Here is a 26,601-nt window from a genome sequence, read left to right as displayed (position 1 = left end):
GATATTGACTTATTCTTCTTCTTTCTTGCAGATAATCGTGAAGATGTTACGACCGAGGTTACAACGCCCTCTGGGGGGAAAACTAAGCGTTACAACGTGGAGAGTCGAATCAAGCTGCGTCCCACGGCGGAAGACGATTATGCTGACTACACGTGTGAAGCAAGGCACGAAGCTCTTCCACCGGATATGCCAATGCGAGTCACAGTGAAACTCAGTGTGTTATGTAAGTATCTGCTTATGTTTGTTGACTCTGTGATTGCTGTCGGAGAGAATGTTTTCCCGTGTGGAGCAGCAGTGACACTTTCTGTTAGTTCAGGTTTTGTCTGATGGTTATTTCTTTCTCGTTTTTTTGTGGGTTTTTTCATATTGCCCAGGGTAGGTTCGGAGCTGAAAAGCCAGTGAGGTCCCCAGGGAGTGTTGTTTGTTTGGGATAAAAATTTTGAAGTGGGGTGTACTTTCGAGGACCATGGCTACAAACTTCTCTCTCTCTCTCTCTCTCTCTCTCTCTCTCTCTCTCTCTCTCTCTCTCTCTCTCTCTCTCTCTCTCTCTCTACATTTTTCTCTCTCACTTTTCCTTACAGTTTCTATATTCTTATTTATATGACTCTCGTTCTATATTTCTCTCTCTCTCTCTCTCTCTCTCTCTCTCTCTCTCTATTTATTTGTCTATCCTTATCTCTTTCTTTCTGTTTATCTTTTCTTTCTGGGTTTCTCTGTCTCTCTTCTCTCTCTCTCTCTCTCTCTCTCTCTCTCTCTCTCTCTCTCACACACACACACACACACACACACACACACACACACACAACTTCTTCCTCTTCCTTCCTCCCTTTCACCATATAATTCCTTCTCACTTCCCCTTTTTCTGTATCACTTTCTCTTCCTCTTTCTCCCTTTTTTCTCTGTGTTTCTATCTTCATCCCTTTCCCCCATATCTTTGTTACTTTATCTCTTTCTCTCTTTCTAGCCATCTATCCCTTTTTTATGGATAGATATGGTGAACTACTATAACTGATTCTATAAATTCCTCATGCAAGTTATTTGGATGGGCAAGAGGGTGAATTAAGACTATTTCAGGGTGAAGTAGCGACGCCCCTGCCTGTCATCCACCTCAAGTAATCACCTCACAAATCAGGGCATGAATCTCGTACACATGCCATACCACATTGTGATATCAGTGGTAATAAAAGTTTAATATAGACTATGTCTAGGTATAATGATGGGTTTCCGAAATCAAAGAAGTTCCGGGTTCGATTCTCTTGGCATGGATCACTGCAAATGTCCTAGCTTCGATCCCCCATCAGGGTAAAATAGAATACAATGATCAGCAACAGCCATACTATTAGAATAGAGAAGCTACCGTTCATGGTTTTGCATTTCAATTAAAACTGTAGGCCTAAGCAACAAATGTTTAATTCAACTTTTTGCACAGATGTGCTAATCGGGACTGAAACTACATTTAAATGTACTATACTGTAAATCTAACTGCTGATCAGAAGGCGAGTGTTTTCCACTACGCTATCATGTGTCCATTCCCCATTAGTTTTTTTGTGAATGAAATAGATTTAATAAGTAAACAATCAAATATACCATTTAAATCGAAAACACAGATGCTTGTGATATTAGCTCATACCTACAATCGATTACATGTTTTTTATACTTTATGTAACCGGCGGTTCTTCATATTTTAATGTATTGGCAATTCTGTGACTTTTTCCCCACCGTGGAAAGTGTCCGAACAAAAGAGAGACGTCTTCACTCCCGCGCGCATGCGCAGCTTTGCTTCAAAGTGGGAGTCGACGACGAAAATAACAAATAAATTATCCCACACTCTAGGGACAATTCCAATACATATCGTATGAGCTTTAGAAGGCACCATTTTCTTAAGATGACACGCTTTCCATTCACGCTTGGTTCTTTTTTATTTTTTCCCCTTTCTTTCCCGCCTCTGGCGCAAGTTTCTTTGTCTTCCTTCCATAGCTTTCCTCGCAGTCAAGTGAGAACGCCCCCTCTCGATGGTTCGTTGCTTCACGTCATTCTTTTCCAACTCGATCTTTATCTGTCCCCTGGTTAACTTTCTGCAGGATATTGTTCCAGCCAAATGGATTTTCTGCTTGTAAGTCGTATTTCAGAGTTAGTGTCAGGAAAACTGTCGCTCTTAAGAGAAGAAAATCGGAACAGTGGTTGTTCGACGACAGCGCCACCAGAAGACACGCTACCCGTTAGTTCCGATTGCGCGAACTATCGAACGCGCTCGGTCGCCAAGGCGTAACACAACCCGGAAAAAGCCAACAGCCACCTCACGGCGTGGCCATAGCCCCTTGATTTACGTGAAATCTTTTCCCCGGGCCAAACAAACCTTTTACACTGAATTGGACGCGAATTCCCATCGCAGCACAAGATTTCTTTTTCTTCTTTTCGGAATGCCTCGAGGAGAATTTTTGGTTCTACTCTCTCCGAGACCGTAAATTCCTGAGGAATGATTTACTTTGCGCTGCAGCTTACAACTGTCATAACAAAAAAGGGCTGTTTCATTTGTTAAAAAAAATTGGTGTGCAAAATTCCTTTGAGTTGATGGCTTTATTGGTTTAAATGAATCTGCTTGATTTAAACGAACGACTATTCCAGCCGCAGTAATTTTTGCCCTTGCACATACTTCTTGCATTGAGCAGCACAGTTTCAATACGTATTCTGTGATTTTCCTTCTTTTCTTAATACTCTCTTAAACGCTTTCTCGGTGTTGTAAAACCAGACCAAATTATTTTCGTTTCTTCTTTTCGAAATGCCTCGTCTATTTTGTGTTGATCATTTTCGAACTCTCTCTCTCTCTCTCTCTCTGTGTGTGTGTGTGTGTGTGTGTGTGTGTGTGTGTGTGTGTGTGTGTGTGTGTGTGTGTGAAGAATGAGGCCCAGAAATGGAATGAGGTGAAGATCGTTGAAAGATCAGAGAGCTAATTTCATCGCCAGAGTAACATTAGACCGGCTATCCTTCAACGAAGATTGCCTGATTATTTGGTTTATTTTACTTTGCTTTTCTGCCACTTTTGACTAATCGCGAAAATGTATATGAAATGAATATATAAAATATAATGAAACTGATGAAGGGATATTGACAAGGCCGGGTTAACCACGGATGTCGGCATTTCAAAGAAGAAATATTAGTATTTGGAAGGGAACGCCTCCTGCGTGCTATACTTTATTAACATCGTTCCGAAAGCTTTAAGAGGCATCGTTGCAGCATCATGACAGAAACACTTTGTGCTACGAACGAAGCAAAACTGTCATGTCTCGTGGTTCAGTAAACAGATAGAACTTAAGATGTTCATAGTTTTGACGATTCATCCGTGATAAGCCCCAAGCACTTTCTTGAACTTCACAGCAAAGACTTCTACCTGGAAGACCCACCTGAAGAGCGAGCCAATAAATTGCCCTGTTTGCGAGAGTGTGGAGCTGCAAAGGACTTGTGGAACGGGTTCTATGTATTTCGGTCCCGAGATTAGATTGTGTTTCCCCCTCCACTTTCTTGCGGTTGTTTGCGACCCACATCGAGGACATATGCAGCTCGTGAACAGTCTGGTTGCCCTCTTGTGAGATGTTTATCAGCTGCCGCTTTCCATTTCCATATTTACTCGCCTGATCTCGTATTCATTCATGCATCCCCGAGGCGTCACAGCGCAGCCACCGTCTGCCCCTGTTCTCTCATATTTTCCCCGAGTCGTGGGTTCTACGCACAATCAAGAAATTGCACCGTTGCTGAGGATGTGCGTGCGCGTTCTGTAAATATCCCTGCGCAAATATCAGCCCCTGGGATTCTCCGTATCGTTTTTCGAACACAAACAACATGACGGTGGTTATTGCTCTGGTTCTTACTTCTTGCAGTACGGCGCAATGAACTGATCATCACAGTCAACTTGGTTGGGCATGTCTCCAGGCCCGGATTTCCAAATAGGCCCGGGCCTAGAGCGGCGCGATTGTTTGTTTTAAATTTAGAAGGAATACCTAATTGTCGGATTGCCTCTTTTTTTCTCCTGATACACGAATGGAATGACTTAATGTAGCTGTATTGGAAACACGAGGGTTACTGGAAAAGTTTCTGCAAACTACCACCAACAGTGGCGCTAGTGTTCCGCTATTATAAATATCTGAAGAATATACCTTTTTTATGTTCAAATTATCTTTGTTTGTTTGTTTAAGTCTATTCGTTTATTTTTCAAAGCAGTTTGAAGCAGTAGTTTCGTGTGAGAAATGGAAATTTCTCGTGAACACTTTCGGGCAATGATTTTTTATGATTTCAAATGTAGTTTAACACCGAAATAATGCATCGAGCGACTTCATTTGGCTATTGAGGATGAAGCACCATCCAATAGGACTGTGTACAATTGGTTTTCCGAATTCCAGCGTGGTCGCACATTTCTCAGTGATGAATTTCGTGAAAGTCGTCCATCCACGTCTGTTGTTGCCAGTAATGATGATGCTGTGCGTGAAATGATTGAGAGAGATCGGCATGTGACATACCGTGAGATTCAGGCATCCTTGAACTTTGACATGAAAGCAACACATACGATTTTACATGGTCATCTGAACGTACGGAAACTTTCAAGCCGTTGGATTCCACACAACTTGACCGAAGCTCAAAAACAGGCTCGTGTAAATTGGTGTAAAGAAGTGCTAAAAAAATTCAACCGAGGAAAGTCAAATTTGGTGTACTACATCGTTACAGGGGACGAAACTTGGATCTAATCATACGAACCCGAAACTAAACAGCAATCCACTGTTTGGGTTTTTCAAAGTGAGCCGAAACGAACAACTTTTGTTCGTTCGAGGAGTGCTGCCAAGCAAATGATTGCTTGTTTCTTCGGTTGTACCGGACATGTGGCAACAATAGCTTTAGAAGATCGAAGGATTGTAAATGCCGAGTGTTATACAACAATTTGTTTCCCAGAGGTCATCAATGAATTGCGTAAAACAAACCCAAATCGTCGCATTATTCTTCTCCACGACAACGCCAGTTCCCACTCAGCACACCAAACTGTTGATTTTTTGTCCACTAAAAATGTCGAATTAATGACTCATTGTCCGTAATTACCTGATTTATCACATAATGACTTATTTTTGTTCCCACACATGAAAAATAAGATGCGTGGTGAGCGATTTGTGTTGCCTGAAGCAGCTGTTGACGTATTCCGAACAGCGGTTTCTGAGGTATCAGCTTCAGAGTGGAAAAAATGCTTTCAAAATTGGTTTGAGCGTATGCAAAAGTGTATCGATGTTAAGGGTGAATACTTTGAAAAACAATAAAGCCATTCCCAGAATTTCACATGTCTTCTTTCATATTGATTGCAGAAACTTTTCGAGCAGCCCTCGTATAAGTTAACGAAGAATATTTATTAAGAGAGTTAGGCAATCAGGGCTCGGAACTAGTTTACTAATTTGTTGTTTTAGTTACCGACGTTGTGGTTTCGAATGTACAGTATTGTGCTGAGCCGGGTCGGCGATTGCGGCAAGAACGTGGAGCCTGCCGCTTGCTTTTGAAAGACAACACCGGCTTGGCTGCGTTCCAGGAACGCAGTTCCTTGTTACTGCCGGCATTGACCGCATATCAAAAGCATCTGATTCGCGTTGAATTGTTAAGAATTAAACTGTCGGCGCAAGCATTATTAAAGGGGTTTCGCATTGTACTATTCTACTGTTAGTTGCTCGAAAATATTATTCAAGAAGTAGGTGGTGTGTCGCGTCTCGCGTGCGTCAGTGTCCGACGTGCGTTTGTTGGGGTAAGTTTTAAACGTCATTACGCTCGTTATGAGTGATCAAAGAGTAAGACTCATTGGGTCACAATTCAAAAAGAGAAAAGCGGAGAAAGATGAAAAGCAGGAAGCATTTTTGAAGAAGGTTCCGAAAATCAGTTCTTTTTTTACACAGAAATGTAATCAGGAAAAAAGTGAGGAAAGTGCCGTTGATGAGCCCAGTGTGTGTTCTGTCTTATCACTTAAATGAAGTAAAATAAAAGTCTTCTCTGAAAAAGAAGGTAAATGTTAAAATGTAATTTATATAATTTATGTCATCGCTTTGTTACATTTTTTGTATGTAACTATCATTTAATTAATACTGCATGCCGTTAATAGTAAAAATAGTAATACAGAAAATAATGATTTTTTTCATTCTTGATACACGGTATAGGGGGCGGCAGAGCTTGTTTGGCCTAGGGGCGGCAAAGAGGTAAATCCGTTCCTACATGTGTCTCGTTTTGCACACAATCTCATCTTCAGCAACCCTCCATTGCGGATCGGTTAGCACAGCAACGGCGCCAGGGGTCCCGGGTTCGAATCCCGGTCTGGGTGTTCTTTGTGAGTGTCCCTTCATCAATTTCATCATATCATCACTCATCCTCATCGTCACGATTAGCCAAAAGTGGAAGAAAAACGAAGTAAAATAAACCAAATGAATCAATCAAGTCTCGTCTTCAGCAGAACTATTTTTTACTCTGGTGGGGATTTCAGTGAGATAACCACTACCCCATCTACTCACCCAAAATTATACCAATCTTTTCTCTTCAATTGCATTGCTACTTCATTTCAGGAGAAACGATGGTAATATTTGATTGAACTCTGTGTGTAGGATGGTGTATTATAGGTAGGTCATGCGCTGATAAATCTGTAGTTCTATAGCTCATGCTCTCTTGGCTCAGAATATAGGCTCGCTAACTATTGCATCCATAGTTAATCCTAATAGTTAAGCATAATCCTTCCACATATTGTATGTGACTTAATCAATTATATTAAAACATTAATATTACATATGCATAAACACTAATATTGCAAGCATCCATACATTGATCGTAACAAGTAACACAATAGGAATTATATCCGATTCCTGGCTCCTAGAGACAATTTCATCACTTGCCTTGTTTGTAACTATACAGTAATCAGTTTATTGAGAAAAGAAAAAGTACTGATATTACTGATCCGTAGTGTTGCCCACGGGACGAGACGGGACAGGCTTTTAAAAATTCGAGACGAGACGAGATTGACCATGTGTCATAAGACAAACGAATATTTTCGAGACGAGACAGCATTTCCACGAGGCTCCACGAGACGGGACAGGCCAAAGTCTCGTCTCGTGGGCAACACTACTGATCCGTTATTTCAGTTCCGCAATTTTGTAAACATATGTTCAAAAATATGATCACTGTAGTTTCTTTTCCAAAGGCCAAGGTAGAGTAAGGTACTTGCCACGTGACAATCACGTGAAACACCTATTTTTTTTTAAAGAAAACTGTAATTATAATTTTAATTCTTTTATGCGATTAATTGTACACATGTTTTGAATTGTGCTTGGAAATTGTAAATTTTGGTAAAAGGTAATCCAGAACAGGTGTGCAAATTTGTGAGTTCCTCTAATCTATATCACACGAAAATTCCAACCTAAACGAAGCTCCTGACATGACCACCTGTGTAAATTCTATCTTTCCTAGAATACGAAGAATTATAATAAACATAATGTCCAGTGCTCTATTTTCTGTTTTTTCACATGCTGTTAAACGGAATCAGTGTTTTGTACATCGTCTCTTTCATGTCCAATTGTTCTCTTTGCAGATCCACCTGGAGCGCCGTACATCGAGGGTTACACGGAGGGTGAGACAATCAGAAAAGGACAGACGGTGGAGCTAGTGTGTCGATCCAGAGGGGGGAACCCCCCAGCTCAATTGATCTGGTACAAAAACGACACGCAAGTCCAAATGAGCTACCGTACCGAAGGAAGGCTCTCGGAAAATATATACACGTTCACAGCAGACACCACGGACAACCATGCCAAGTATCGTTGCGAAGCGTCGAATATTATGAGCAGTGCTGTGCTGAAAGCGGAAGTGGTGCTAGCAGTGCTGTGTAAGTACTTCTTTAACCTTGAGTTCGATTTCTGCTTAGATTTCATTTCCTGCAGGACATACCTCCTAATTAATTCTTCATCATTATTTTGCTTCCCTGGACAGGCGGACCGTGATTCACATGTAGAGAATCTTCGTAGTGTTGATGCAGTACTTGGTTCATCTTTCAAGCCAATTTGTTTGGTATCTGTACTTTAAGTAGTTTCTGAAATATCATTCTGTCACATATTTATTGTTGCCTCTATCTACAAGGCGATGAATGAACATTAGAGGCAATTTGTGTCACATTGAATTCAGGCAATCGCATTTTATGCGTGCAGTAATTGTAGTTTCTCAGATTGCAATATTTATAGACAAAACCGTCAGCTTTACCCTTAAAAATTAGTTTTAAATATACGAAACATTATAAAAATGAAGAGGCAAGTCATTGTTAAGATCACTTCATTGTCTAACTGCCTTTCTATTCCCTTAAGCTGTTGTAGGATATAGTCGCAGGGCTCCATATTCCTACGAAGAGGACAATGTATGCAAATTGTACAGAATAGAGTACACCAGAGTACTCTTTTAGCTTACAGCAATTATAGATAGTACAAACTGCCTAGTGGAGCCATCCGTTGAGTCGATGATGCAGCTGCGCAGTAGAGATGCGCAATAGGAAAATTCAAGTCCGCGAACTTTTTGATCGTCCCTCAAGATTATTGAAAGAGAAGAAAATGAAGACATGCCTCTAGAAGGATTATCTCGGTAGGGAAATTGGGCGAAAAATACGTCCCCTTTGGCTCACCATCGCTTCTCCAGAATCCTCCTAAGCCTCTCCTTTAAGCGTAGGGGGGAGCACTCGTTGACCCATGATTTAATGAAGGTCTCTAAGTAATGCCTCCAATAAAAACACAACGTTGTCTCCGGCTCTTGCTAATAACAATGTACTCATTTCCTCGGAAAGCAATCTATTTCTTGGGTTTGATTTCACAGAGACTTAATTTGGCGAGGTTACTTTTCCCAGAAGGGGACGAAATGAGATTTACAGCACGGACTGCTGAAAGCGTTTTTGGAGATGATTGCATACTCAAAATGGCGGCGATTTTACGACGAGGAAATTGAAAATTAATTAGAACTCCGCGAGTGAACTTTGAGTTTCAGCAATTGGATACTGAAATTAAAGCACGCTGTTAAAGTTCATTTTATAAACTCGTGGCATGCATATTTTTTTCCTGCGCTAAATACCTTTGTTTCTCAAAGTCCTAGCTGCAGATTTATTAATGTAGTGAAATGAGAGAGAGATTATGAAAAACAAGGCGTAAAATCATCGTCAACGTTCGTTACATATAGGAGGAAGGATTTCATGGGTCTGTTTTGATTTTTAAAATTGTCTTCAGAATTCTCCAGTTTGGAATTTCTCATATTTACGTCCCTAGCTTTAACGCAATCAATAGAACGATTTTTTTTTATGTTCAGATTATTGGCGTACGCAAGGGGGAGTTGGAAGGGCTACAGTCCCGAGCCCCTTCCGAAATTTAGAGAAAATAAAAATTTTCAAATTTCAAGCAGTTAAGAACTCTGGGGAAAAAACAATTGGTGAATGCAAACCCCCTTAAAATGACTTGTAAAGTGAAAATGTCACAAAGATTGATTGATTGATTTGGTGTTTTAAGTCCACTTTATGTACAGTAAGGTTAATTGGGACTGGACCTACAGTTTCAAGTGGGATCCGAACCACTTGTGCCTCCACCAGGTACCGAATCCGGGACCCCTTGATTACAAGGCGACGACAAAAGTCACAAAAGAAATTGAAAATATGTCCAAAACAGTTTCTTCTTCTTGTTTTTTTTTTTACATTCTGCGATTTAGAAATGAAAATAAATTCAACTTTTTTCTTGATTGGAGATATTCTGTATAAATTGTTTGTGTGTGTGTGTGTGTTTATTCCTTTTTTCATTGTACAGTATTGAACAGTGGTGGCTCATGGTACTTATTGTTAGGAGGGCTGCATTCATAAAAATGAACAGATTTTAAATACTGTACTGAATTATTCATTTTTACTTATACGATTTACTATTCAGAACACCAGATTATATAACTTACTGCCAGAAAACAAATAACTCTTTACAATCGATTCGAAAACTTAAACTATTACGCACTTACTGACAAGCGAAACAGACACGTTACATGGCAGGCCACTGTTTCTCTCGGTAATCAAATGTTTATGCGCGGTGTCGCCATATCATAGTGTGAGAGCTTTCGATTTCTACCACTTGGCAGCACCATCGTACATTAGACTGCAGTGAATGCAGTCCGCTTTTCAGCATTGACAAGGGCCTAGCAGGGAGGGAAGTGGAAGCAGTGCTTATGTTAGAGTTAACATGGACATGTACTGGCAGTATCCAGGGGGGGAGGGGGAAGTGGCTTCATATACCAGTTTGTCGCTTGTCGCACGCCAAGTGAATTTGAAAGCTCCACACAGCTTAACAAGATGCTGTAAGATAGCGGAAGTATAAATATTTATTTTTTGCACTAATGGCAACAAAATATAATTTGTTTGGGGGGCTGCAGTCCTGCAGCCTCCCTTCATCGGCCGCCACTGGTATTGAATATACTTTATTCTCTTTAATAACAAGTGTACTTTAACATTTAAAATATTAGGTTATTAGCATGTTACATCACATAATTTTCTGGAAATTATTTTAAGTTTGCTTGAAATTGAAAAGTCGGGAAATATATTTTGCAAAAATGAGTGGGAACCCTGTATATAGTTTTATCTCTGTAGCTTTATTAATATTTGAGAAATTCATATGCCACATGATATGTATGTCAAGTATCAATCCAAAATAAATCCCCCTGTTAATAATTCTATCACTAACAACCTCCTGATGTTTAAAGTTTACTGGATCTGGCTGGACCTGGCTATATTGTCTACTTTATCTTGTTGTTTCAGTTGCACCATCCCACGTGACCATTTCTGGGCCTACAGAGGCAAAGGTGGGTGATCTGGTACCGCTGGAATGTACGACAGCGAACAGCAATCCTCCTGCAGAGGTGAAGTGGGTGGTGGGAGGCCTCCAGGTTCGTAATGCCACAAGCCGGACAGTCACCTCTCCCGAAGGGGGGTGGATCACAACGTCCAACATCACCACGCTGATTGGACCCAACGAACGTTCCCTGGTTGTTATTTGTCATGGGCTGAACATGCAGCTCACAGAGAATGTGGTTGGGACGCACACCATCAATGTCCTCTGTAAGTGAATGGGTTTTTCTACCCCTATTTCTTTTTCAGTTTTATCTACGTTACTGTCAGTAGTCTTAACTTTTATTTAAATGGTACATCAATGCCAGTATTTGGATTGTTCTGTACCATTTTTATCTCTACTTTCATCTGTCTTTGTGTAGTGTCAGTTTTATATCATTTGGCGGTACTTAACACTTTTTCGAGTAACAGTAACTATAACTAATTATTTGTTAAATGAGTAAGTATAACTCATTTACTTTTTTTGTATGTTTAAACAGTGATGAACAAAATTATGGTTTGTTATATATATAAATCTTCTAACGTTTAGCATCCTGTAATTTTTTCAAGTGTAAGGATTTGTCTTGATTTTTTTTTACCTCTAAATTTTCATAATTAAACAAATTAAGTTTATTATAATTTAATGAAAATTATTGGTAATTTGAGATTATCATCAGTAAATAAAATAACAGCTCACTACAAGTTATAAATAATCTTTGTTTAATTAGGATAAATGTAACCAGTTTACTTTTCTTTTTAAAAAGATAATATTTCAAAGACTGCTTAAGACCAATTGACACCACTATTATGTGCTTCTATTATTTTCACTATGCTTTAAAATATATAATGTGATCAATAGTTTTTGGACATCCTGTACAGTACAGCAGAAAATCCACTTACGTAGAAATTGCATTCAGGTCACTGAACTTACACAGGCTTAAATGAACGTTTTGTTGTGGAACATTTTTAAATTTAAACCAATTAACAGTTCCGATAATTATTGTTAATTAGTCATATTGTATAAGGTATTAGGCAAGCAAAGGGTTGTGAAGATCTAATAATCCCAGATGTAAAATAATTGTATGAAAATATAGATGTTCGAAGTTCTTAATGAGATTTCTGTTTTCGATTACAACATCGTATATAAGGCCCAATTAATTTTTCCAGTTAAATGACATAATTACACCACAACACTGCTACCTTTAATGAGGGTGATTTATGCTCCTCTTGAGGCTAGGCTCATAGTTATTTATAGTTCAGCAATACTTATTTTAATATTGATTTTGCGCATGTCTTTCAAACGGAGAATAATTAGGTTGGTGGATAAATTTAAACATATACTTTACTGGCATAAATTTAATAGGTGGCATGAAGTTTGGTGTGCACAGAAACTGATACATCATAAGTTACATATACTTACACACATGCACACAAGAGTTATGGAAATTAGATGTAAACATATAAAACGGATAAGAAAAAGTATAATGATCTCTCCTGTGTAGTGCACTGTCTCGTGAGAGCACACAAGACGTGGAAAGTAGCCCCTCAACACACACACATGTTCTCGATCTCAGTCATAGGGGATGTGATTAGCACCATGCTCTGGCTGCCTATATCCTCTGTCCTCCCAAAACCTTCCACTTGAGATCAAGTCTCGAAAATTGTAGTCTGACAGAATATATAAAAGTAAAATTTACTCGTCAAATTGTAGATGTTAATATTTAATATTTTTGATTAAAAAAAATAATGTTTGCTTGAATGTAAACGAACAAATTACAGATAAAACTTCTATAGTATTTCCTGTTTGTATATGTAATCCTGTTTGTAATGTAGAGTGTTAAGAGGCATGTGCATAACCTGAAGCCTAACTTTTTTGTGTTGGGGGACAAAATTGATAAGTTCTCCATCCTGTACAAATAACATCCAGGACAATGTTGCTAAATAACTGTTTCAATTGCAAAAACATAAAAATTATTCTTTAATATTTGATCCTCAGGTCTGAGGAGGTTAACAGATGTACTCTTGTAAATTTCAATAAACCTGAAAATTGGAGGAGCCAGGTGTCCCTGTCAAGTTAAGTGTATGGCTAGTGGCTTCTACAGAATGATCTGTATTTATTTTGATGCCTTTCTCACACTTTAGTTTGTTGTAACTGCTGTCTTACTTAGTGGGATGGAAACCATGGAAGAAGAGGGAAAAAACGAGCATCGACTCAGCATTCAGCAGGGTGCAGTTTGAGAAATTATGTTCTAACTGTTGCGGCAATATTGGCATTTAAAAGTTATAATTCCTCTCCAACGAGGCTTTTAGCCAAGTTCGTTCTTCTCTGGATCCCGAAAGAAGAAATGGCAACTTGATATGTCTTTAAATCGTGTTCGCAATAAACAATGAAAACTTCTTAATTAAAGTTTTCATTTCAAAGTCCTCTCGGTTTGAAGGGGAGGGAAATTAGGTCTGGGGAACGATGCGGATGTAGTTTATGAAAGACAACACCGGCTGTAACTCCTTTTCGGAAGGGGTTGTCTCTGCACATTTTTACTCTTAATAGCCGTATCTTTGACAACATTTACCGAGAAAGCTAATTGAGTGTAGAAGCCCTACGATGGAAAGAGGAAAGAAAATTCAATGCATTAGCTGTTCAAGTCTTTGAGCTCGGAATCATGAAAACAAATTATAATGCTCCGTAGGCAGTAGGGAGGAACTAATAAAGAATCAGAATCTTATCAGCATCTGGCAACAGTGTAGCAAAGTTTTCTCTTCTTTCCAAAAGCTGTGCAGTGGAGATGAGAGGGTGGTTGATATAATAAATTCTTGTATAATGCTTCTTAGCTAATTACGGAATATTCTTTCCTACTTTGAGAGTTTCTGTAAAAGTTTTCACGAGTTGGTGTGTTCAAGTTAGGAATTTGAAACTCAGTTTTCTTATATTCCAGCTTTATTTTCGTCCTTTTTAACACTTTTCGAACAGTCCTTTCCCCAACTTTCTCTTTCCTCATTTATGTTTTATGTGTTTCGGTTAGTATATGGCCTTGACAGTGTGAGTAGCAAAAACTTTGACCTCATTAGTCTTTCCTGTCTGTTGCAGATCCCCCAAACCCTCCACTTATTTACGGCTACAACGAAGGAGTCAGTGTGCCAGCAGGAACGCTGCAAAAAATATCCTGTATGTCTTCAGGGGGTAATCCACCAGCCACATTGACATGGTACAAGAACGATCATAAGGTATGGATACTATAAATAAATATGTAGTTGTTATAGTTAGAACCTTATTTGTATTTTTTTATTTTATGTGTGTGTGTGTGTGTGTGTGTGTGTGTGTGTATTTATGTGAATCATAGGCATAACTAGCATCGGGGTCTATTTTCAATTTGTAGGTTTTGGAATTTCTTGCTTGAAATGTATGTAAATAATTTGTACATAAGAATCGTGGAACTTGGAGCACACCCCCACCCCCTGCCCCCTATGATGTGAATGATATTCATTGCACAGAACTCCAACAACAACTCTGTCAAATATTGCCTTTTGAATCACTGAAATGATTGATTTAGTTTATTTTACTTCGCTTTTCTGCCCCTTTTGGATAATCATGAAAACAAGAGTGAATGATGATATGATGAAGAAACACACACAAACAACACCCAAGTCCTGGTAGGATTCGAAGTCAAATCTGGGACCCCTGGTGTCATAACATGATGTTATAACCACTCTGCCATGGAGGTTGGCTTCACTGAAATGAAAACACTGTTGTTTGTGGGCCTGTTATAATGTGCTTGACACCTTCAGGTTTAGTGCACTTTATATTTGTCACAAGATGATTGATTGATATGCTTTATTTTACTTTGCTTTCCTGGCACTTTTGTCTAATGGCGAAAATGAGGATGAGTGATGATATGATGAAATTGATGAAGGGACTCTCAAAGAACACCCATCCCCAGTTCGGCATTCAAACCTGGGCTAGACTGCACAATCGACTCTTGTGTTTTACCGTTTCGGCGTAAAAGAAAAATATGTTCACTCGTAGTACTTAATTTGTGCATCGATTTGGCACTGTGCATTTTTCAATTAGAAGTTCCTGTTCTGTGAAATAATATAAACTTTCTTACATTACTTAAAATAGGAGCTTTCCTTTAACAAAATCCATGATCTAAACACACAGTATTGCCAGGTCGAACTTTGGTTTTTAACCTGGATTGTTTGCGAATTTCCACTAGGATTAAACTTTCTTTATTTCATTTTTCATCCGTATTTATGGTTTTCATTTTATTTTTGGATATTGAATTTTCTATTTTTGGTAAATGTTATGTCGGAGACACATTTCTATTGGATATTTTCAGTTTGAAATGGTTCGTACTTACCAATTGTCTATTGCGGAACATAGTTGAAGGTGCCATTATGCTTTTCACATGAAAATAACTTCGATTTTTCACATTACGAGTAATTCTTTTGGGTCCTTTCTTCCGTTGCGGAACATACAATATGACGCGTACAGCTGTGGATCATCGCATGTCGTGCTTGTGTTTTGTCGATTTGGAGTGGGTATGAAGTGTTTCAACCTTCTTAACCGAAAAATACCTACTTTCGTGTTCATTATGTCATCACAAACCATTGATGGATAGCCCCAAAAACCATTCACGATAGCCCCAAAAAACATTGATGGATAGCCCCAAAAACCATTCACAATAGCCCCAAAAACCATTCACGATAGCCCCATGAACCATTTCCGGCAAGGTTAGGTTAGGTAAGCATAGTTAAAAAACATAAAAATAATAAAATTCTGGTTAAAAAAAAGCACGTTTGGAAACACTGGCGAGACCGTGTAACTTTTGACGCTCGCGCCATCTCCAGGTACATAATTGAAAAAATGGCATAATGTTGTTGCTTTGCACAAAATGCAAGTTTATTATATCAAAATTGCTTATTTCTTGTTGTGCAGCATTCTACGGTGAGAAAATACCTCCACGAACTTTCAAAATACTACAGAAACTCATTTCCGTAAGTAGTTTCTTCTGTAAAAATGAAGAAATGTGTCTCCAATATAACAGACATTTACCCTATTTTTTTAGTAGCTGTAAATTATTTTCGTTATTTTAAATTGTTTTGGGAAATAAGTGGCTTTTGGTGATTTTATTGTTCAAAGTTGTTCTAGCATTGTGCGATAAGGGAGACCCTGACTTCACTTGTCTCCCTTATCGCACAAAGTAAGAACATCCTTGAATTATGACGTCACTCGAGGAATGCCTACGTTGTTGGTTAGGTCTGTTAGGTTTGGTTCACTTAGCATAAATACACTATAAATGTATTATTTATGCAAAGATAACTAAACCCAATAAGCCTAAAATAACAAATTAGGCATCTAGCCTTACATCTGCACGTAAATTAGGCTCATTATGTTTCATTTATAATGGAGGTTCTTCAAACTTAATACTACTTTTTTCCACTTCCCATTGTTTCCCCACCATAAATCCTACATTTCTGGAATCCTTCATTCATACCCTTTCCAACGATGTATCATACATATTTCTATTAAGAAGGGTCGATTTGACATCCTTACCCAAACCTGGGACCCCTGGCCTCATGGCACGCTGTGCTAACCACTCCACCACGAAGGTCAGCTTGTCACAAGATCAAAGGGTGGGATGTAACCATGTTGTTGGATTGTTATCTTATAATTGAAACCAGGATTTTATCCAGAATTTCCATTGGGAAGGAGGTCATTTTTAGGGGACATAAGGATACATTTAGCACAAAATTGCCATAAATTGGACTTTTGTAATAATATTAATAATAATAATAATAATAAAATGTAAGGAACTCCAAGGAGTGTCTGTATATTTCACTGATTAACACCTATCACTTGAATGGCTGGGAAACAAATGTGAATCTTAAACAATGTGTATGTAAAATCATATGCAAAAAGAAAGCACATAATAGCCATGTGGATTCTTAGTTATATATTTAGCAAGTTATTTACCTCTTAATAAGTCATAACAGGCTCAAGCTTGATAACCCGCACAGAAATTATGGACTTGCAAAATGAGTTACAGATTGTGTGAAATAATAATAATATTCTTTTTTGCTCCCTTTCTGTTGCAGATAAATTCAGTGTCCAAGATTTCCGAACCTGGTCGTTCGGTGTCAGCAGAACTAACCATCATCACCAACATGACAGATAATGGTGCTAGATATAAATGTGAAGCCAGTAATTCTGCTACAGAGATCCCATTATTTAAGGAAATAATGCTCAGAGTTCAGTGTAAGTCATTATTTTTTCACTTTCATTATTTTTTTCCTTAGAGATTCAATGATGATATTAGATGAGTCAAGGAAATAATTTGAGATTAGCACTGTTCAATAAACCATTACCTATTATTTCTACATAAAAGGTACTCCCTCTGTCCCATAATTATTGTCCGGTACACTTTTGTTTGTTGTCACAAAATACTTGTCCGATATTCAAACTGTCACACTTGTGTATACAGAAGAAGAAAATGAAACACGGGAAAGAGTCATACAACGTTATTACTCAAGGATCAGTACAAATTGGCCGATCAAGTATCCAAAAGAACATAAATAAAAAGTTACCATTTTGGCATACCGGACAATAATTATGGGACAGAGGGAGTAGTTTGCTAAATATTGTGATTGGAGATTTGAGTGAAGTATAATATAAGTAGAGTTTACGAATATTTCACAGTTCAAAATTTTAGCATATAACTCGGTAGGCTTTTGATTAATTACAAGTAATGTTGGTATATGATGTATCGTAAAGTGAACCCACCTTCCTATAAGAGGGTAGTTGTTCTGATGTCTCGCTGTCAATGGTTACAATTGAAAATTGTGAAAGTTCTATTTTTTATTTTTGTAATTAACCAAATTTCACTCCGGAAGATAATATCAATTCAGATGTTATGATCGTTGAAGGACTTCACAAAACATACAACGCTCATGAACAAATTTTACAACAAGCTAATTGTGTTTTACATTAGAATGACTGTCGCCTGTGATTGAGATCAAGTACAACATTGCCAAACCCACAAGTGTCTGATTCTGTTGTTTGCTGGCTGTTGAGCACAAGGGTAAAATATGTCTTTCTTCACCAATTTTCTTTATTTTCAGGGTTTTGGGGGGGGGGGGGCTCAATCCCCTGAAAGAGGTTCAATTGTACGTGCAATTTATGTTTATACGTGTACAGTGAGAAAGAAAGGATATCACTAAAAGAATGAATATACAAGTATAGTATGTTAAGTGTAACGCAGACAAAAAATTAAATATGCAGCATATTTATTAGTCTCCACGAATCAAATTTGCAGCAAGTGGGCAAAGCAAGTCACTTGTTTTTATTAATTGGAAGTGACAAATACAATTCATTATTTTGCTTATGTTGTGTATTGCAATTGTGTTATTCTCTTTTTGCAGTTGCACCCCAAACGGTAAAAATTACAAAAAAGCCAAAGAAGTTTAAACCAGGGAGGAAAGGAAACCTCACGTGCGAATCCAGCTCAAGTAACCCTCCTGCTCGCCTTTCCTGGTGGCGGGGACGGGACGGAATCCGAATACCAGGAATCAGCAATGACACTAAACCTGGTTTGTATGGGGGAACGGTGTCCACCAATGTACTCGAACTTGACATTACCCCAGAGCTCAATGGCGAAGTCTACACGTGTCAAGCAACCAATGAAGTTCTGCAAAGAAGCGTTCATGATGCAATCACTTTGGAAGTTATGTGTAAGTATACATTCCTATCCTTTCACAGTGTCTTTGGAGCATGGGTGTTTATCCTCACACATGCCTCTCAAATATTCTGAAACACCTCCATAACATTTGCACAAAGTCATATGTTTTAAACTGAACTTTCTATTTGTAATTTTGATTTACTTCTACGTTCGCAACATAGAAAATTCTGGATAAATGCCTGGAAAGATCCAATAAAACTATTGTTCAGTTTATTGGTTGGAAAACAACAATATGTTATATTCCTTCTTCAAGTTTGTGTATGTAAAGTTGTTAAGTACAGTAATATATTTTTCTAATTTCCACCTTTCATGTCTTAAACATTACCGCATCCAATAACGTACCTTTACTTCTGTTGTTTGTACTCTACTTTCTATGTAAATTTGTTGTTTTGTCTTATTTCTTTAGTTTTATTATTTCACTTGTTGTCTACAGTTGTTACAAGCATAACAATAGTTTTCCATTGTTATGTTTCAGGAGAGCACACGCTCCCTTCATCAGACATTTCTGTTTAGTTTGATTATAGATACAGTTATAACAATGGCTAAAAATATTTAACAAAAGAGAATCAGTTATGCAATGGATCTTGTCAATGTTACATTTGTCTTTGGTTTTGTTTCCATTAATTTATTTAACAATATTTCACACATTAATCGCAATAATTTAACATGTGTAATAATTCACATATTTGCAATGTCCATTTAAATTTATCACATTACTCAAATTAATATGTATCTTATTGGAGAACACTTCTTGTACTACTGATAATTGTAACTCTTAGAAAGCAAAGACTGTAGTGATAATTAGTATTCTGTGTAAGACTGTCTTCCTTGTCACACATTGAGCATTGAATACTTGAGTAGAGCTTTGGGAAGCTGGAATTAGACCATCTTTTGTTGAGGCAAATTGAATGTGTAGTCATGTAACCCCTTGCATTTGCTTTTTCCAACACTCCATTGGCCACGGCAATGTTGCCAACAAGGTGGTAATATTAAGTAATTATGCCAATTTAATGTTTGATGTTCAATTTAGATATGATAAAACATTGTAAATTGCCACAATTTACACATGCACTTATGGGACTTTCCCTTTTTAGCCCATTTATTTCTGATGGGCAAAGGTTGAACTTGCTTTTGAGGGCAAACTGCTTTTTCTTATTATTTCAGAAGTATTATTTTCTGAACATTTTCCCACAGAATACTATCACCAACTGTTGAATTAGGAATAATATGACCACCAAAAATAATTTCACCATTCAATCCAGTACAAGTTCCTTTATTAAATACAGCAATTTTACTGGCATCAGACTAGTGACATCTTCGCACAAATTTCAGCCAAAAATGTAGGCTCGACCAGGTCTCAAATCCAGGTCTCTGGCATACCGTGCCATTGCTCTACCAACTGAGCTACCAAGCCAGACCTGGCTTCACATGATTTTTCACTGTCGCTATTTTACCTGTGTGAATTTCGCTAAAATTTCTACACTGTATATCCATCTCCTGCCAAATCATAAAATAGTGACATCTTGTCAAACATGTCTGCAATATGGTGGGCTTGTGAGTTTGATCATAATAAATGTTGCAAAACTTACATTCAGTATGTGCAATTAATGGCTTTAATCAATTTATTCTTATTACAGATAAACCTGTGTTCCAAGATCCTCCACAAGAAAAGCAATATGTTGAGATGGGAGAATCCACCGTGATCAAACTGGAGACTAAAGGCAATCCAGAGGACATAACGTACACGTGGACCAAAGAGGGTACACCAGTGTTGCCCAAAAAAGATTCTGCAATAAACACTCGGATAGTATCAGATGGACCAATGCTGAACATCTCCAATGCTCAGAAAGAAGATGCGGGCAGTTATGTGTGTGAGGCAGTAAACAGTGAAGGATCTACAACCATTCAAATTGATGTTGTTGTTCAGTGTAAGTTACTGCATTTATTGCATGTTTTATTCTTGTTTGTATTGGTAACCAATTGGAGTGATGGTCATGTGTATACAGATCCCCGTGTCTGTTCTTATACGTTTCTCTCCATTGCTTAAATGCTTAAAGATTACCCATGTAGTCACACAAATTAAATTGAATTGTTTTCTTTGTGGTGACTAAACGTTTTATTACTCAACGTTTTGGCACAATTTCACATCTGTCTTTTTCAAGAGTTATAAATCATGTGATATTGTAGTGAAACTATGTGTAATAAAAAAAATTAGTAACTACAAAGGAAGAATATAGTTTTACGTAGTAATTCTTTCCATTGCATTTACTTTGATTTCAGTAGGTTTTATAATTCAGCGTCCATAAAATTTCATAAGGGGAAAAAGATTTTACCTTAAGGGCGTTTAAATGTTTTTCCTTTCTCTTTCTCTCTCTTTTTTTAGATACGTTTGACCAAATCTAGTAGTTAATATACATTGTTTACATTTATTCTGCTCTGCCAAAAATCTTAAACTCCATTTCAGGAATTTTCAAGAAAATGGGCAAGATACGTTTTATCTTTGCCTACACCTTTACATAAAATTTGGGAAGATGTTGCCTTCACCTTATGATCAGTTATGGCTTTCTAAATTTAATCTAAATGTTCTAAAATGGAGTCGAGTCATTTTGGTTTAGCAAGATGTCATTTGTATGGAGTGAGGGGAAAATTCTTGCAAGCTTTTGACCCTTGAAAGGATATAATTTAGATTGTATAACATCCCATTACTTCGAAAGAAGTTACTAGAGTCCCCACTCAGAAATTTTTCATGTGCCACACTGTATGCATTTAGGAAATTATTTAGTTTATCTTAATTTGAATGCATAAAGTGTATATCTTAATTTGAGTGCACAAAGTGTATTTCAGTGAATGTATATAACGAAATGTGGCTCGTTGTTAACAAAACTTTACAACATTTTTTTCCAGATCCTCCTTCTATAACAGAAATCCCTCCTTCGGTTCTTGTTGGTGAAGAAGAGGAAGCACGGCTAAGTTGCAAGGCAGATGGAAACCCATTGGAAGAGGACATGATAAAGTGGCAACGAGATGACTTCGACTTTGCAGGCAGAACGACACAAACCTTCCAAGATGGAACTTCCTTCCTAGTAATTCGACAACCGAGGAAAGAGGACATTGGACCTTTCGAGTGTGTTGTGAACAATGGTATAGGGGAGGAGGCTGTCAACTCTACCTTCTTGATGGTGAAATGTGAGTAGCATCATTCGAGTATTATGTATTCTGTTGTTATTTGATATGAACTACACTCTTGCAACTTCAATATCCAAACGTATCAGGTCCCGTAACCAGGACAGTGCCCAGCAGAGGTGTCAACTACAGTTGTAATTGTCTACACTTTGCGAACCAGATTTCCTAGGAAGTTCTTTGCAAGGTTGAAAGATTTTTGGATATGATTCACTGTCTTGTCTATTGTTCATATTTGTGTATGTTTCGACAGACATTTAAAAAGATTAATTAGTAGGGGTGGGCAGATGCCACTAACAATGCCAATAGTCTTGCCTATTCCCACTAATACCCATGCTTCAAAATTGAAACAGTTGAAAAGTTGTTGAAAATATTTATCAATGTTAGTGGGTGCTTCAGTTATAAGTATCAATTTACCAGAGTTTTGCTCAAGAATTACAACAGAATGTTAAAATATCTGTTATGTAATAACAAAATACAGTTTTTAACACAATATTAATATTAAAATTCTGTCTACTGTTTTTAGTAGGCCACTGTTTTCAGTAGCTGAACTGTACTGCTAATGTTTTCTACTGTTTTTGGTAGTCCAACTATTTCCTCTATCTTACGTAGTTGAACTGTACTCTTAAAGTTTTCAGTAATACAATTGTACAACTAACATATTTTATTGTATTCAGTATCTTGCTGTCTGAAAACAGTACTCTTGTCAGTAATTAAAAATTTTCTTATCTATACAACTGAAAATGCAATGGAAATATCGTGTAAAGATATAAAATAAATGTATGGTAAAGTATTGCTACTTAGGAATGCATTCACACAACAAAGATATCAAATAAAACGAACACCTTTTTTAGTGTGTAGCTTCATTGTGGTTAATGCACTTGTAGAAAATTGAAAAACATACTCTTTTATACATAAGTTGACATATTCTTCTTCCTATATTCACACGAAAGCAGCAAAAAAATTAGTTTAAATGAAGACCTGACCCTCAATGCTTGAAATATCAAAACAAGCAAACACTGTTGACTACGTTAATCAATTGCATTACACAGATATAATAATAACCATGGAAATTCAATGATGTTGAGTTATTTCTTAAGAAAGAATTGTAGTAACTTATTCATTTATTCATTAAGATATATCTGACTTCAGTATTCATTAGAAAAACAGTAGAAATTCAGTTCATGTACTGTTAATAAATAATCAATAAATGATTTTATAATATATTGTAGCAAGTATTATGCATTATTATTTACATTGTTTTTTTTTTCAATATAGTAGCCTTACTGCACAGTACAGTAGTCCTACTGTAGAGTACAGTAGCTGTACAGTAGATCTACAATAGGATTTCAGTACATTTCACAGTACACAGTAGAAGACATTTGAAAACAGTAGAATTTGTCTGCGGAAAAAAGTAGAAATTTCCAGCAGCAGTGCAAAATAAATGGAAACTTCAAATTCAAATAAATTTCAGGATAATTAGTCTGCGAAAATGTCACATGGCATTTCTGCAGACCTTGCGAAAGACTAAAATGCTGGGAAAGTGTTGGCCAGTATCAGTAAATGAAATACAACTTTTATTTTCAGACACCGATACATCAGCATCAGTATTGGCACAGCTCTCATAATTAGTTATTCTAATTAGAATAGCGAACAGGGGATCTAATGAAGTTTATACTATCCCTAACAGTGTATTTTGTACTATACTCTGTCCCAGGTATCTCTGGAGAAAGCGAACGAAAACAAGTCTCTGCACATGAGAAGGCTCCACCAATGAGCATGTGAGAGGGAACAGGATTGCATGGAGGGGGAGTGACTGCAGTTACCAGCTATCACAGCAGTGTGTACTGCTTTGCTCTGCCCACTTGACTTCCCTGGCTCCACAGATTCCAGGGATAGACTATATTTATTCTATATTAAAATCTGAGGAAGTGCTTGTAGAAATATTGTGAACATATTTCGTTGTTTTTTTGTAATGACATTAACGTTTGAAGGTATACAACATTTACGTTTGTGTTTATTTCAGACAAGCCAGAGGTTGATACGTCACCACAAATTGCAAAAGCAGCGAGTAACAGAGGAGATACTGGCCGTCTGATCTGCAGAGCTTCTGGTGCCCCAAAAGTTAGATTCAAGTGGTCGAGGGAAGGTGCTTCAATAACAGTTAACTCGTCCAAATATGTTATTGAACACCACCAGGTATGTGTTCTTACTGTGTTCATTAGGTTAAGCAAGGTACAAACAAAATTTATAACTTCAAATATAATCTCATTATAATGGTTTAGCTGCTTCTTCACCTCTTCAGGTTAATGTGATGATGAGATGAAATATGATTGGATGAAAGAACAAGGCTATGAAGCACTTTGTGTTGTGTTGCATTACATTAAATCTTTACGTTCAATGCATTTCCATGTTACAATTTTCGAATTTATTAGTAAGTATGTAGTTGATGTCGAAACAATAGATGAACTGAAGTGAATAATACAAATTTTATGTGTATTGTAAAGAGATTGTGAGTTTTTATCAACAATTTCTTGTCACTAATACACCTGTACATATGCGTAACTATAAACATCCACACAGTTCTACCTATTGTTTCAACTATAACAGAAGTAAATTTTTTTAAATACATGTTAATAACTCTCATAATCTGTTTTGACTAGTTTTGAAAACTTGTAAAATAATAATAATATATGACCTTCATTAAGAGCAAATGTGTTTTGGTGTCCAGGGCTTTTCTTCACAACAGACCCTTGTCTGTAATACAACTAATACAGATATAATGCAAAGTAGAAAGAAAGAAAATGTTAGAAAAGCAAAAATAATGTATAATTTTAATGTAAAAATAAGAATTATGAGCATCTAATGTTCACTTTGTTGATATTCTGAGTACGAGGGGGTACCCAAAAAAAAACCGGAATAGCGCTGCACTGGGCGGAGCTCCCGTCGTATGAATTTTTCCCGCTAGGCAAACGTCGAGCAACTCTTTGTGAGTTCAGTGCACCAGTGGCTTTGCCGGGGAAGGTTGTCTCTGGTCATGGTGATTTTTTTCGTAAAAGCAGTTTTGCTCGCACCTCGTTTTTTGTGATGGCTGATGTAAGAGAACAGTGTGCGGCTGTGAAATTTTGTTTCCTGCTCGGGAAAAATGCCGCAGAAACTGTTCTGATGTTGAACACAGCTTACAAGGACAGCGCTATGGGGAAAACTCAAGTGTGTGAATGGTTTTCTCGCTTCAAAAAAGGTGACATGTCGATTGACGACAAACCTCGTTCTGGACGTCCATCAACTTCCAGAACGGACAAAAATGTCAACAGAATTCATGAACTTGTGCTCGAAGACCGACGACGGACCATTGAGGAGCTGGGGACGTTATCTGGACTATCTTCGAGCTCGGTTCAGAAAATTTTAACGGAAGATTTGGGAATGAGTAGGGTCGCTGCAAAATTTGTGCCTCGGAATGTGTGACCAGCAAAAAGAGTGTCGAGTGGAAACATTCCGTGCTTTGAAAGAAGAGCTCCGAAGTGACCTAGACTTTTTTTCCAAGGTCATTACTGGTGACGAGACATGGTGCTATTCTTACGACCCCAAAACCAAACATTAATCAAGCCAGTGGAAGATGCCATCACCTCGCCCCAAAAAAAGCTCGTCAAGTGAAATCAAACATCAAGACAATGCTCATTTGTTTTTTTGATGTGAGGGGATAGTGCATTCAGAGTTTGTTCTACCACATCAGACTGTTAATCTAGCTTTCTATTTAGAGGTTCTGAAAAGATTGCATAACAGTATGCAACAAAAAAGGCCTGATTTGTGGCAGACGGGGGACTGGTGTTTCCACCATGACAATGCACCTGCCCACACAGCCATCTCTGTGCACAAGTTTTTGGCAAAAAAAACAGCATGACTCTCTTGCCCCATGCCCCTTACTCACCTGACCTCACTCAGTGCGAGGTGAAGAGGGACATGAAGGGACAGCGATTTGAAGACGTAGAAGAGGTGAAGAAAAAAACGAGGAAGGAGCTGTCAACCATCACAACAGATGAGTTTAAAAAATGTTTCCAAGACTGGAATCACAGATTGGACAAATGTATTAAGTGTCATGGAGAGTACTTTGAAGGTGTTAAGATTGTTTTGTAAAAAAATTAAAGAAGGCTTTTAAAAAAATCCTGTTTTTTTTTTGGGTACACCCTCGTATGTGTATAATTTGTCTGGTAGGATAATGATGAAAATTATATTAAATATTAGCTATAAAGAAGAGTTGATAGCAATAAAGAAAGATTGAGACTTGCTTCACATGGAGAAACTATTAATGATTACATTCTGCTATTTTTTTTCCAGTTGGATTTCATTACCTTCGAAACAGTGTTGCTGGTTAACTTAGTGCATTCCTCTGACTATGGTTTATATGAATGTGTCGCTCGGAACGAAATGGGATTCACAACGCATCAAGTGAAACTTGACATAACATCAGCACCCGAAACGCCTATTCTTCTGACAGTGCTAAACGTAACCCACGAGGCCGTTGTTCTCTCATGGATCCCTGGATTCAATGGTGGAATGGAACAGACGTATCAGATACGCTACAAAAAGGTTGGGTCTGACATTACCAAGTATGTGGACGTTAATCCATCCAATGCTACAACATTTACCGTAACAGGACTTGCGTTAGGAACGGAATACTTGTTCAGCATCATGGCGAAGAATAAACTTGGCAACAGTGGCTTTCTCAAGGATATTGTGAAAGCTAAAACCTCAAGTGAGTCTCACTTTCGTTATGTATCCCTTAAGTTAAATGCATGAGGTGTTGGTTCC

At 37.7% G+C, this 26,601-nt stretch overlaps 1 protein-coding gene across 2 annotated transcripts in view; it reads left to right on the top strand.

The window, feature by feature from the left end:
* The window catches only part of sns (nephrin adhesion molecule sticks and stones), a 644,988-nt gene that overhangs the window by 606,154 nt on the left and 12,233 nt on the right, over positions 1-26,601 (top strand). For both annotated transcript variants that reach the window (XM_083111946.1, XM_083111947.1), the window contains exons 5-14: positions 32-223; positions 7,589-7,879; positions 10,811-11,110; positions 13,965-14,101; positions 16,973-17,132; positions 18,296-18,604; positions 20,250-20,540; positions 21,517-21,798; positions 23,819-23,991; positions 26,128-26,545. In XM_083111946.1, the coding sequence (XP_082968072.1) occupies positions 32-223; positions 7,589-7,879; positions 10,811-11,110; positions 13,965-14,101; positions 16,973-17,132; positions 18,296-18,604; positions 20,250-20,540; positions 21,517-21,798; positions 23,819-23,991; positions 26,128-26,545 (2,553 nt within the window). The remainder of the gene's footprint in view (positions 1-31; positions 224-7,588; positions 7,880-10,810; positions 11,111-13,964; positions 14,102-16,972; positions 17,133-18,295; positions 18,605-20,249; positions 20,541-21,516; positions 21,799-23,818; positions 23,992-26,127; positions 26,546-26,601) is intronic.

This window comes from Lepisma saccharinum, chromosome 25 (assembly GCF_977018435.1).
Source record: "Lepisma saccharinum chromosome 25, izLepSacc3.1, whole genome shotgun sequence".
Lineage (NCBI taxonomy): Eukaryota > Metazoa > Arthropoda > Insecta > Zygentoma > Lepismatidae > Lepisma > Lepisma saccharinum.
The sequence above is the reverse complement of the archived record's forward strand: the minus strand, read 5'-3'. Positions and strand labels throughout refer to the sequence as shown.